The sequence below is a fragment of the Falco peregrinus genome, chromosome 1 (assembly GCF_023634155.1).
Source record: "Falco peregrinus isolate bFalPer1 chromosome 1, bFalPer1.pri, whole genome shotgun sequence".
Taxonomy (NCBI): domain Eukaryota; kingdom Metazoa; phylum Chordata; class Aves; order Falconiformes; family Falconidae; genus Falco; species Falco peregrinus.
This window is the reverse complement of record NC_073721.1, coordinates 85691837-85706150: the sequence shown is the minus strand read 5'-3', so window position 1 is coordinate 85706150 and position 14314 is coordinate 85691837. Positions and strand designations below refer to the sequence as shown.

Sequence of the window (14314 nt, the reverse complement as noted above, 5' to 3'; positions counted from 1 at the left end):
AGAATGGCAAATTTTTTGTAATACTCCGACTGCTTGATGTCTTCCAGGAAGTCACTAAAAGCAACCTTTCCTATTTGATCACTAATTTTGGGATATTTTCACTTCTGAGTCTGGAAATCGCTTCTTGCTTCCAGCCCCTGTGGCTACTGTCCCTGGTTAAAACTAGGCGGCATTCACTCTGAAACAACAAAAGCTTCTGCACAGCCCATCATCTGTGGGGACCAACACATCTGCACGCATGCTTCCCCTGGGCCTAGAGCCCTCTAAGCCCAAACCTCCCTCAAGGCCAGAATTTCCACCCACATTTCCTTCCCTTCAGGATGACCAGCAAGCTGTGTTGCACTGGCACCTTGCAACCAGAACAGCCACCAGTGGGACACAGCTCAGGCATCAGGTTGACATCCAAGACTATGAGCATCCATATGACAGTGGAGCCTCAAAGGGGAAGCGAAAAACTTTTTATGCCATATGCATCCATCACATTAAACATTTGCTAGAGGGCTGAACTGCTTCCCACTTCATGTAACACTGGCTTATCCACTGGTATCCATTCCCAGGTATCCATACCCAAGATCAGTTGGAAAACTGAGATCCCTCCAGACCCAGTTAATTAAAAAGCCAGTCCTCTTTATGAGAGCTTTCACCTCTACATACTGAAGCTCAGCAATACTATCAGTATCAACACTTGCAGCATGCAGTGCAATATACAGGATCCATACAGTCAGCTGCACAGCTTCCTCCTGTTTTCCGATTCCTCCCACCGACACACAGACACATTTTCAGCTGAGCGAGCAACGGTTTGAGCTGTAAGGGGCTTTTTTCTGCCTGTGTTTCTCTTTAGCTGTGGTTGCCACCCTGTAGCAGGGTTGGCCTGAACCTTTGCAATGCCCTCACTGCTTGCACTGCTCTGCAGACATGCACTGCTCTGCAAACATGCACTGTAGCGGAGGAAGGACAGCCCATAAGTCCATGCTGTGCCTTCACGGTGGGGCGTATCTCCCGCAGCAGCCAGGCAGAGCCTGAGGAGGCAATGTTTTCAGCTTTGACAGCTGTTTGGTCCAAAAGCACAACTCACAGCCCAGTGCTAGACCGTGGACACTTGTACTTGTTTCAGGGGTTGGCTCTCTCACCCACGCCGATTTAGCAGATGTAAGAACTCCTGCATACAAAATTACTCTTATTTCATTGAACTGTTTTAAAAGTTGCACCTTTAGTTAATCCACTGTGGACCCAACCTCAATCAAAATTTTCATGTCAAAGAAGAACCAAATTTAAACCAGCCCATTCTTTTAAGGGTAGAAAAAGTCCAACTTCCTCTGGCTTTGCAGTACACAGAGTTCATGAAAAGACTCTCCATCCTTCAAACCAAACCAGACATACAGGCAAGGTTTTGTCAACGTGCATTACAAGCACAGCCCACCACAGCAAAGCCAACGATACCACCACTGTACCTGACTGGAAAGGGAGACCAGAGGCTGCAAGGGCACCCACTCCACACCCTCCCCAACTGCGGCACATGCCGACATACCTGCGCTGGTGCCAATGCCTGGCAGCCACGAGCTGCTGGGAGGTGGCAGCTCCTGCTCTGCACCCCTGCAGCCCTGGCACAGCACTGCTATAACCCAGCCCATGGTGAAATGACACAGCTCTATCACAAGACATGCTGGACCTGCTCACCAAGGTGAGGGCGTTGAGGGGCTGCAGTTAGGCCCAGCATGGGAGGAAGCAAGTCACCCAGGAGAGCGCTTCAGGGGGCTGCAATTAACCCTTCTGGATAAAATAGCACCGGACCCGCTCCTTACAGTTGTGGGCTGGGGAAAAGGAAATGCATCAGCTTACACGCCCTTGCTCTGGCGAAATGACATTAACCTCCAAGACCAATGTAAAGAATTAGTAACCCAACTTGATAAATTTAAATGTTTTTTTATTAACAATCATTTTACATTACAAGGATAATATGACAAAAGGAAGGTTCTCGTGTACATACTATGATATATCAACATAGCTCTATTCGTATCCAGTGTCCTAGGTCCTTTCACACAGGTACTATAAAGCATAGTCTGTAAAGTAATAACATTTTAATGTTCTCCAAAAGAGTGATATTAACATATTAATACATATGTAGTAATAGACGTCTAGATATTTTTCTCTCATTTTGTGTGTGTGGGTGTGGGTGGTGGTGGGGTGGGTGAGAGATTGCTTGAAACAGTTCAGCAGGGCTGTGCTTGGATGTGGATGTGGAGAGGTCTGAGACAAAACCTCTTGTCTTCTGGAAGTAGAAATACATTTTTGCCAACAGTCAGGTGAGTCTATGAGGATGCCATAACTGGCAGAAAACTCCGTAGCCCTCCTATAGCATTCAGGACATTACAGCATATGAGACATGGTTCCCCCACGTAGCCCAGTGAGCTTATTTGACATGAGGTGCAGTGCATGGGAGCCCCTCGCCGGGCAGCAGCACTGTCGGCATGGGCGGGTGGGCAGTGAGGCAGCGGGCTGAGCCTACGTGAGTGTCAGTGGCATCCGAAGGAGGAGGCTGGGAGTGAGGAAACCGTCTCTGAGGTTTGTGAGGAACACGTGCCAGGGAGCTCCCCACCGGCGCTGCGCGACTGAGGGGCTGCAGTGGAGTGGGGAGCCGCTGGCAAGTGGGTTGCGGCTGAGGTGGATTACCAGTTGTGTGGAGGAGAGAGGCCTGGGAGAGGGTGCTGAGGTGTGTGACAGGGCTTGGGGGGAGCTTGCACAGCGTCTGCTCATGCAATACCAGTGTAACGAGTTATTTGGTCGTCGGAATTACAACTCACCCTCCTCCCAGCTGAAGCCAACAACTAAAACAGCGAGGAGTGCAGTGGTTGCCAGGCCTGGTGTGGAGCTGCAAAGCCAAACCTCCATGCCTCCCCTTCGACTCTTGTGGGGAAGCAGTGCAGTGACCCACCACCTGCTGCCAGCCCAGCCAGAGGTGCCTCTCAGGTCTCCCCAGGTGCCCACCAAGGGCTTCACCCTGCAGTGGGGTCACTGTCCTACAAGCGGCTGTGTGAAGGGAGGGATGAGGTGGCTGTCCATCCTGCAGGCATTGGCAGACACCCAGGGAAGGCTGATCCACCCCCAGTCAAAGCACAGAAACACCTGTCAGGTGAAAACAGGTGTCTCTTTGCATGGGCAGGGCAAGAGGGATGCACCCTTTGGTGCTTCTAGTCTGGCAAGGTCAGCATGCCGTGTGTTAGGGCCTAAAGGCACACATGCGCCACCGACCATGCCTTCTGCGTGACCACATCATTCCCTTTCCTCCAGAAAAAACACCCGGGCCCTCGGCCAGGCAGGCTGCTCACCAGCCGAGATGCAGCTGCGAGACCTGAGGGAGCGGAGCAGCTCCTGCAGCAGAGCAGCAGCCAGCCTGACCCAGCAACAGAGCTGCGCGTGCCTCACCAGCGGGGCTTGCACACTGTCATCCTTACCACTCCAAATTTACGTCCTCTTCTCATTTGTGCTGCTCCAGCTCTATACACCATCCCTGCCACCAACAACCGTGCAGCAGCGACCCTCCCTCCACGCAGTAACGCCTTTGCTTTCCTGCTGCCTTTACCCCAGCACCACAGCCGTGTCACTGACTGATGCCCGTGAGCAAACCTACGCTCTCACTTGGTGTGGTGTGAGCGCCTGCTGGCACACGGTCTCCCTGGCAGCGTGCCGGCGACTGCCGAGGAATGCCGGGCAGAACAGCAGAAAGCCACGTTTTCACAGCACCAGTACCCGCAGTTGCCAACCGCATCCATGCAAAGAGAAAAGTGCATATGAGGGTGGGATATGTATCTGTCCAAGCCTGTCCACAGGACCTCAGCCAGAGGCTTACTCGGGAGAAGACAAGGACACTCAATCATTTTCCCCCACCAAGACATTCCCCTATTACACAAATCTTATTTAGCACTTGGTTAACATGCCAGCAAGGAAACCCCTTGCCCTAACCACAGCAAAGCCCCTCTCCATAGAGTGCTATACACGTAAATGTAGGCCTCAGTGTATGGCTAAAACTATCCCAAAGTCCAAAGTCTTCAGTGTTACATGCCTTGTGCCTGAACACAGGGCCAGCCTTACACAAGGGTGGTTGAGTCTATCTCTATATTATATCTTTATATCTATCGAAAACATAGAAATATATAAATATATAGGATTTTATTTATAGATATATAAGCATGTGATTTTAATCTTTTGTACTGTGTGTATATGTACTGGGATGTGCGTATATACAATATATAGACCATATGCGTATGTACTGTATACATACACTAGCTTACATGCACACACATCATACGTGTCTCCAAGGGAGACAGGAATTGCATAGGCATTACTGCATTGAATACAATGGCTGGGGGAGCAACGTACCATTTCTCTGCTTTTAAGACCTCTTTCGACAGGGCTGAGGGGAATATGCAAAAGCAGATGCTGTTGCTGCTCATTTGCAAGCCGGCTGTCTAGGTTGTCTTACCCACTGGTCAAACAAACACCAGTCTTCATGAGATAAGAAAGAAAGGGGACCCTGAAGACCCCATGGGACACCTGGTTGAGTTTGTGCTGTGAGAAAGAGATGGACCGAGCCTGAATCATGTCTAAGGAGTCATGTCAGCAAAAGTGCGACCAGAACAGGGGACCATCGCTGTGGTCAGCTCGAGACCCAAGGCAGATGACACACTGGGACCCTGCCCACCGCATCCCCTCACAACCTCCTGTGGCATCCACATACTTTTGCTGGTATGGGAAGAGCTTTGGTCTCTTGTGAGGATTATCCCTGCTGAGTTCAGTCTTGTGGCCGGAGGGTCTGGACCTCTGCAGCCACTGGTGAGCCCTGCAGAAGGACATGTCTGAATGTGCTTCATGGATTTCTGCTTCACAGCAGGGTAAAAGAGGCAAGGAGCCTGAGCAAAAAGTGAGGAGAGAAAATGGCAACCAAAAGGCCCATGGGCTAGAAATACAAACCCAATGGTCTAGAGAAGTGTGCATTATTCACAGTCAGATGCCATAGCAAAGGCGCAGGGGGAAAGAGAGAATAAAGAGCTCATTTGAGAAAAACTAAACCCTTCTCTCTTTGCAGCTGAAGCACTTCAAGATGCTGTGAACGTGTTCAAAACAACCTCCTCTTGCTCACTCAGGGCAGCAGGAAAGGCATGGATTAAACCTGATGCGTGGCTATCTCTGAACAAAGGTGGCCTCCCTCTCTGCCATGCTGAGTGAGCCCTCCCCATGCCTGCCGCTGCCTCCTGAGGTTTGCAAATAGGGCACAGAAAAGCACTTGCTCCCGGGAAAGGCTCAGCAGGCAGGCCACTGGGAAGCCAGGGGCACTTTGCATTGGTATTCCTCCCTCCTCCCTATCTTGCTCATGCCGGCAGTCACAGCAGTCACGTTTATCCATGGCAGTAATAGCTACAGATCTGAGATAGGTGGGTAAACCTACAGGGAAAGCTTTCAAAGCACCTGCGTTTGTCTAGGACAAAAGCTGGGCTTATTTTCTGACTTGGGGGCAATCAGGAATTGTTTGTGTTGTGGGAGCTGGGCTGGGCCAAGCCGGCTGCTCCGCCAAGCACTCATTTCCCCCCTATCACCAATGCAAGGGGTCTCTGAGCCTTCCCATCATGGGTATCTGCAATATCCCATGGCAGGGAATCACACTTCCTACTGACATCACTCACAGGTGCAGGCAGTTATTTGCAAAAGAAACCAGCACTTTCCCCTTGCCACCTGACTGCACAGATAAAAAAGCCACTCGCTGTGCATTTCGCTTTGCCGTCAGGAATAAGAGCAGCCAGTGAAAGCTGTCACTGATGAGAGTGGGATCTGCAAACGCACCAAAGGGAAGGAGTGACAAATTAGAGGAATCATTTCTGAACAAGGCTCTGGCAGCTCTAACCTCGCTGACAAGGCAAGGCACCATTTTCTCCCCAGTGGCAAAAGTAAAGAGGCTCAGAGCAGGAGTTGTAAACAGGCCTCTCAGGTGCTCAGGACAAGCACTGGGGGAGCACTCCTGTCTGCAAAGGTGTCTGGAGACTGTCTGCAAGTGTCCCTTCCCTCCATGTAGGCCAGGCACTTTGACGGGCCTCTGTGACAGAGCCATGTGCAAAGGAGCTTCCACTGCAGCAAACAGAAAGGCAGGTGTTTTTTAGTTCCCCCCACAAAGAGCTATGGAGTTCGGCAAAGGAAAGTGAAAAAAAGGGGAGGACGGAAACTGTCTTTACAGCCTCTCCAACAACCACGGCAGCCTGCATCAAGTATCTTTGTTACTTTTGCTTCTACTGCCTGCTGTGTGCATGCTCGACAAGGAAGACTGTCCCCCACCTGCCCATTCCCTGCTGGTGCATCAATTCACTTCTTGTCTCCAACATCTACGTTCACCTTGCTCATTTCCAGGTCAGAGACTGAGCAGCAATTCTTCTACCTTTTCTACCTGTTTTTTTTTTTTGGTGGGGTTTTGTTTTTTTTTTTTATCTCCAAAAATTCTAACTAAGGAGGGAGCCTGCCATCTCCCCAGCAGGGAGCAGCTTTGCGACCTTTGTGGCAGCACCCTGAGCAGAGCTGAGTTGCCGGGCCTGAAGGGCTACACAAGCACCTCTTGTGGAGAGATCCCTATTTTATGGTCAGGCAAACAACCACCCAAGTCTGCACAGCTGGCGGGGGATTTCTAGTTTAATTTTCACTCCTCTAAATGAATGGGGGTAAATCTGATCACATCATTTATTGGGAAAGACAGGAAAAAATGCAAATCTGATCACATCATTTATTGGAAAAGACAGGAAAAAATGCAAACAAAGCCTTTTTTTTTTTTTTTTTTTGCTTGCTAGGTGTTGCATATTGACACCCCAGCGCTGCAACGGCGCAATGACCTGACCTAGCTTGTGGCGTTCCCATGAGGACCGCAGGGAGAAGTGCCCAGCGCCTGCACTGCTGCCGGTGGTTCAGCAGCAGGCCCTGGTGCAGGTGCCCCCCACTGCCCGAGCCAGCCGGCAGGCTGCACATGCCATCTGAGGTAAGGCAGAGGGGACAGGGAGTAAGTGCTACGGAGGGTATGCCGCCTGCCCAGCCCTTGCTGCTACATTCGTGGGGTCTGCTCTGCTCCCTTTGGCCTCTCTGGCCAAAGAGCCCCGTTTTACAGCAAAGAGTGCAGAGTCAGGACGCAAGGATGGACCAACACTAGTGCTTCAGGTGGGCTCAGTCCCTTCTCAGTCCCACAGGGACAGAAGGGGAACACTCCCAAAACGCTGACCAACACCAGTCTAGCTGTTCCTGTGGGGTCTGAAAGCTGAGCCAGTCCACAGCGGCTTGGCTGTACATCTCTGCCTGGTGCTGGCTGTGTGGTTCTGCTGAGGGCAAAGTGGTTAGTGGGAGGTGAGCAAGACCTAGGCAGAAGTGCGTGTTTTCCCGGGGAAGACAGTGTGTGAACCCTGGCAGTGAAAGTGACTCCAAAAGAGATCGGTTCCAAACATGCTACATCTCCATTGAAAACAAACAAAAAAGTTTAAAAAATAAAATAATATTTTTTATATATATATATATTTATATAAATGAAAAGCTATCAACTAGCAGCAACGGTTCTAGAGATATCTTAGCACCAAGACCAAGGGCAGGGGGGTAACAGGAGAAAGGAAAGGTTCAGTGTTGCTGATACCACCATCATGTTTCCAAACAACACAGCTTGGCACAAAGCTCATCCCTCTGGGAAGTGAGATCATGTTGGCTCGGACACCTTCTGGACAACAGGTTCTCACTCCCATGATGGTCTGGTCAGGTTGGTGCTGTCCATGCCACATCAGCAGGGCAAGGCACTAGCATCTGTGGAGTTTTTGCACCTTTTTTGTGGTTTTTTTTTGTTTGTTTGTTTTTTATTTTTTTGCTTTTCTAACCTGAAGTGATATTGTGTGAATGCCTGGAGCTCATTTACTTTAAAAGAATAAAACAACGAAGAACCCCAAGCCCACAGAACAATCTCTTTGTGATGGAAGGTGCAAGTCCCCCATTCACATTTCAGCTGGACTCTGCATCTCTTCAAGAAAGGAAGAAACATTTCGCAGGAAGAAGCAGAGCATCCCTTCTTCCTGCTGTCATCAGGCTGCTGTGCTGTGGAACATGTTACCTTGGTCACAAGAGAATACGTGAACCTTTGTAGGACATCATCACATGAATATAATCCAAGATAATCTTGCATTGATAGCTCCTGCCACCAAACTGTGGCAGGTTTTTCTTTCAGTCATTCCAAACAAAACGAAACAAAACAAAACAAAACAAAAACCCCACAACAATCTAGGATTATAAAGACGTAGTATAAATAATGTAAATTAGAATATAATTTTTAAGCCTTTGAATCTCTGCCCAGAGATGGCTCTTGACTCATTGGCTGTCTAGCTTCCACAGCAGCCCTGGTTTTGAATGAATAGTTGTATATATATATATATATATATTTATCTCCTACAATATAAAAATATAAATGCAAAAATTTCCCCCTGCCTTCTCTATTTTGCTATTTTATAGTCTGCACATGACACCATGTAATAATATATGTATGATAGACTGGTACTATGGTTATCATAAAAGGAGCTGAAAGCCAAGTATTACTCTACAGCCCAAAAGTAGGGAGAATTGAGAAAGGGGCATCACAGTTTAGTGGAGGCATTTGTTTCTAAATCAGAAGAAAAAACCAAAATAACACCCCCAGCCTTTCCCTCCTGCCAGTAATCTCTGTAAGGAAAGCTCCCACTTGAGTCAAGAGAACTGGGTGGAGCTGGAGAGCCAGGGGCAACATAAATGCACAGGATGCTCTGTCGGAAATCAGAAATCTGACGGTTGTCAACAAAAGGCTCAAGTGGCTCAATAACTGGACTGAACAACGGAAAGAGAGGCAGAGATCAAAACCAAGGGGAAAAAGAAACAAACAAACAAACCCCGAAACAAAACAACACAAAAAAACAACTCAACAAACCGACAACACACATACAAAGGAAACCGCCGGGAGGCTGAGGCTGACAAAGACCCGTCATCTAGCTTATAGATAGTTAGGTTTGAACATGTAGAGTATGGCCCCAGCACATGCTTCTAAAGAATGAAATGTTGCCACCTACACTGCAGCTGCCATGGTTGGAGACACCAGTAAATGTCTAAACATTGTCTCAATCTTTAAAATTCTGCTTAGCTTCTATCAGACGCACATCGTCTAAACTTTTAAATTTTCAGTGTGGGTTTTTCCTTAATATAGATTATATATATTTTTTTTTTATAATATATCAAAGTTTAGAGTATAGATTAAAAAAATTATTCAACAGCTTTCTGATCTGAGGCATTCCTTCCTAAATATCGGGGTAAAACTCAGAGCCATGGTCCATGCTCTGCAACATTGGCTTCTGATCAAGAGATGACATCCGGCTCAGCATTTCGGCTGACAACGCATAACTATTGCCCGACTTCTCCTCGAACCAGCTATCTAGCGCCCTTTTGCAATCAAAGTTGGCAATAGGTGGCCCATTAACAGCAATCGTCAAAAGATCACTGAGCTGCTCCAGCGTGAGCCGAGAGCGGTTGTTTTTGCGCACCCTCTGCAGGGCGGTGCGCCCCTTCTCACAGCAGGCCGATGAGGTGGGAAGGACTTTGAGGATCTGAACTATTTTATTTAGGAGGGGGAATCTCTGTTTGTACTTACAAATGTGACTGAGCAAGTCTTTAAAACCATTTTTGGTATAATAATCCACTTTGAGTTCTCGCCACTCCATCAGCAGACTCCCTCGGGTGTCCATCCCCTCTCTGCAAACCTCTCTGGAAAATGATGGGACCGTCTCCAGGTGTTCGAATATTTGTACCATATCCTCTTTCCCATAGCTCATGAGCTCATCAGTGCTTCTGGGCCAAGCTGCGAGGTCAAATACCTGACAAGCCTTCACAAATGTCCGGCTACGGGAATCGAACCTTTGGGCTAGGATCACCTGGGTCTTCTGGCAGATCTTTTCTCTGATCGACTGGAATTTGGCTTCAGCCACCCGTAGGTTTTTCACAGCAATGCCATTAAAGCTTTCACGGAAGTTTTCCTCAAACTCCTGCAAGTACTCCCCAGGCGAGTCTGCTAGCCGGCTGATCTCCTGGATGGCCTCCTCTATTTTATCATCCACCTGTGACACAAGAAGGTACTCCCCTTGGAAGACGTAGGCGAGGCGTGAAAGCACAGCAATCACATCCAGCAGGAAGTAGATGAGTTTAATTGACTGGTAGTCCATCAGGAACTGCAGGAGGGCCAAGGCAATGGCAGATGCATCTGCCCTTTGGGTCTGGCCGCTGACATCTTTGAGATGGGCCACAACCTCCAGGTAATCCTTGATTAGAGCGTTGAGCACATTTTGCTCCCCAATGATCCACTTCACTGCTCGAATGTCCCCTAAGAACTCGGTCTCCTCGCACAGAGTGGCAGCAGTCACCCTCAACTCACACATGAGTCGGGGAGAGTAACGATAGAAACTGAGCAGTTGCTTCAGGTTGTTTTCTAGCTCCTCCAGGCATGGAAGTTCTTTGCCACTGATTGCATCCAAAATTTCCAAGTGTGGCCTGTGCACCATAAAGGGCAGGCAGAGAAGCCAGGGCAAGGTCTTTCTGATTGTCATGAACAAGTTGGCTCTCAGGCTGGCAGTAATGTTAGCACCATCAACTCCCAAACCAATTGTTGGCTTCTCATCCTGCAATCGTATTCCAAGGCTGGAAAAAGCCCTGTCTAATGCCTGGAGGTAACTGTCTGTTGTAGAAAAGCCCAGTTCCTGAAGAGACAGGAATTCAGTTGCCGGAGGCCCATCGCTGCTCGTGTACTGCACATAAACCGCGACCGTGTCTGCAAGCAAGTCATCGCTCTGCCCATCTAGAATGATGCTGAGGAAGGGAGACTGTCGGATGCGTTCAACCAGGTCCTCTCGAAGAGCCCGGGCGATATGGTGGATTAAGATTTGGCAGTCTCCCTCATTCATGTATTGATCCACCACCTTGAGTTCACACTTTCTCAGTAGTTCTGCCAGAGGCCGAAAGTCATAGTAGGGCCTGCCCTCCAGGGCCAAGTGGTAGGCTGTATTGAAGAGTAGGGTCATATTTCGGCACATCTCTTCTGTCTTCTCTGGGTGCATCCTGAGCTTGTAAAGCTGCAGGCACTTCTTGTGGAGGTTGCTCTGGCTGTGAAGCTTTATTGTGTGTATCTTGAACTGCTTTGAACCAATGATGAAGGCTGAAGTCCGAGAGGATTGCACTGTGTACTGCCTACAGACGTGGCACCACATTTCATTCAATGTTGGGGAGTACCGCAGAAACCAAAACTTTTTAAGCCACTCCTGCTTGAACCGCCGTATCCTCCGGCCTGTCGCAGAAGACATCTTGGAAGGCTCGTCTGTAGCAGCAATCATGTCATTGGAAACCGATTCATCAGCTGAGTCCACTTCTTGGTCATCGTCCTCCATAATCGTGGGAACAGAGATGATACTTTCTGAAGCTGTAAAAAAAAAAAAAAAGAAAAAAAAGGAAAAAAATACGGTATTTACAAAGTTGCTAAGCTACTGGTGACCGTAGAACATTGCCTGATGAGCCGGCCACAACCTGCCCTCTCCTGCCCACAATGCACTATGGGTAGAATTTGAATCATGGCTTTTTGAAGGGAAAATAAATCAGTGTTTCTACATATGAACTTTGTCTCCAACATGCCACAACAGACAGCAAGAAAGGACACTACATGATATGACCCAAATATTCCCTTTGGTGAAGGTTCTTGGCTGCTTGACAGCACGTTCCTGGAGGAAATGAAATGTATCTTCAGAAAGGGACACATGGTTGTGTTAAGGCAGTGGAGGAAACAGAGAGGGCCTTTCCAACAAGGGACACAGCAGGACATCATTTCATACACAAAGAGCACACATTTCAGTGTTACCACAGAGTCATTCAGACTTTCTTGGTAGCATGTGAGGCACTGCGGAGGGGCTTCCGCTGAAAGAGAGTGCATCAAAAATACAGCAAACAAACTGTCTGCAATGGAATGTCTTTTTTATTGGCAGTGCATTATTGATTACAATGGCAACAAATAGAGCAAGTTGTCATACAGAGTCTTTCCCAGACAGTGGTTTCCACTGTGCCCACAGCATCAGCTCCTGGCCCACCCAGTCACAAAACCACATGAATGAACCTTCCATGGAACCACGTGTTCACCTGAATACTCAGAGTAAAACACTTTAGATGGGTACACAGCACACAGGCATCTCACTACTCTCCTTAGGCAGGGTTTGGAGAATGCTGTTACTCGGCAAGGCTTACCTGTGGGGTCTGAGAACTCTTGGAGCTCAGGTACCTGGGGCGGTAACACAGGTGGCTCAGGTAACTTCCCAGATCTCAGCATGTCTAACTCTGCCTGCAGCTCCCGGATCTTCTTCTTCAGCCGGATGCAGTTGGGGCAGAAGGAGGTGGTGGGGATTTCGTGGGAGTTGCCTTGTGCAGAGGCCAGTGACAGCTCGGTTGGGCTGTCTGCTTTGAGTAACAGGGGCTCTTCTTCCTCGTCTTCAAGGATGCCCACCTCTTTGGCTGAGCTGAAAGAGGAACTGTGGGGGACCTTCCACTCCCCCTCACTCCGGTTTCTGCTGAGGCTCAGGGAGCCATGCTGCATGGCACTGCTACACCGCTCAAAGATGTCTTCAGCCTGGTTCTCTTTGAATTTGGCAGACTCCAAAGAAGCCTCCAGGACATCTTTGAAGATGAGGTCAATCTTTTTTTTCTTTGTTTGGGGGTGGAATTCCCCCTCGTCACAGCTGCGCTTATAGGGGCTCTTCCCTTGCTTTAAGGTGGCGAGCTGGAGCGGCCCCCTTGTGTCCTCTTGATTTTCCACATTCTTTTCTGACTTTTCCCTCTGTGACTTTTTGTCTCCTAGAAAGGAAAACGAGGGGTGGGGATTATCACTGGGAACCGAGCAACATCCCTCAATCTAAAACTCAAACGAAAAAAGAACAAAAAGGCAGGCTGAATCCCTGCAGGTCTGCATGTTGCATTACGAACCAGGGAACTGACACAACTCAGTGGAAACCGAGGCTTGTGAGAGGAGGAGCCCTGCTAATGGGCACGTCTGCAAAAACAGAGACAGTCCTGGGTAGCCACAGCAGAGTAGAACCCACACGCTTTAAAGAGAAGAGAAACTACAGGCAGCTTGTTTAACCTGAAGGTATAACCAACCTGTGCTGGAAGAGGACTACGAGGTGAATGACTGATCACAGTGGAACCTAACGCCCAGAGCCCAAGCGCCATTTTGGCTGGCTGGAAGACCTGTGTCTGTTTTGACTTGGTAAAAGGTATCAAGTGTACAGCAGTGCAGCGAGAGATTCGGACCGTTTCATGACAACCCCAGCGTCTGTGCACGCTACAGCACAAAGTTTGCAAGCCTCTTTACTGTCATCAGTTTGGAGGCTGCTCCAGAAATGCAAAGGTAAAGGAGTAAAAATAACTTGCACTCTTAAACCCCAAGGTACTCATTGTTAACTGAGCTACAATAGGTGAATGCCCTCCAAGAATGGAACACATAGCTTGTCCCAATGGAGTCTAAGAGCGTGGCCATTCAGTGATTTAAGAAAAAAAAAAAAGGCAAAAAAAAAGCAACCTCAGACAAATTATTAATTGCTTAAAATAAAGGGAATAGCCAGATTTCCTTACCTGGAAATTCAAAAGACGATAGGTTTGGCTCAATTTCCATCATTCTTCTATCTTGTAAATAACTTCAAGCATTGATGGCTTCCCAAACAAGACGCTGCTTTATGCTGATTTTTTGGGGTTGTTTGCTTTTAAAGTGTATTCATGCTTTCATAAGAGTTACGGAGCAAAAGCTACCATTCCCTCTCTAAGGAGAGCAATGCTAAGAATGCAGAAAAGATGCAAGACTCGACACAGTTAGAGTAAGGCACCGTAAAAAGGGCTGGCCTGAATGGCAGGGATTTTGCACTGGGTTTGGATGCTGGCTGGCAAATCTAGCCACTTCTTGAGTGAATCCATAACAACAGATCTCATTTTCAACACACTGATGAGAATTCCTATGGGCAAAGCTTTGAATCTCTGCCTTAGTATTTCCCCTGTTATGGACTGTAACAGCTACTGGCAGAAGTAGCAATTTAGAGAATGGATTCCTCTTCTTTCTCAGTGATTTTTTCCCCCAACCAACTGAGTGGTTCAGCCCTATGGAAAAGCCAGAAATCACAAGACAATCCCTCATATTATTGGTCTCAACTCCCTTGAGGAGGCGGGTCAGAAACTACCGACAGCAACAAAACCCAGGAACCATGTTATTTTTCCATGA

General features: G+C 48.3%; 1 protein-coding gene across 4 annotated transcripts in view; it reads right to left on the bottom strand.

Moving 5' to 3' along the window:
* Positions 1-1907: 1907 nt before the first annotated feature.
* The window catches only part of PRDM11 (PR/SET domain 11), a 52313-nt gene continuing 39906 nt past the window's right edge, over positions 1908-14314 (bottom strand). For 2 of the 4 annotated variants that reach the window (XR_008746122.1, XR_008746121.1), the window contains exons 7-9: positions 12298-12900; positions 6791-11485; positions 1908-6747 (exon numbers count right to left, since the gene is read on the bottom strand). Coding sequence is in view for 1 of the 4 variants with exons in the window: in XM_055797692.1 (XP_055653667.1) it covers positions 9321-11485; positions 12298-12900 (2768 nt within the window). In the remaining 3 variants the exon portion in view is untranslated. Of the gene's footprint in view, positions 11486-12297; positions 12901-14314 lie in introns of all 4 variants that reach the window. The other 2 variants (XR_008746123.1, XM_055797692.1) reach the window with 2 other exon arrangements.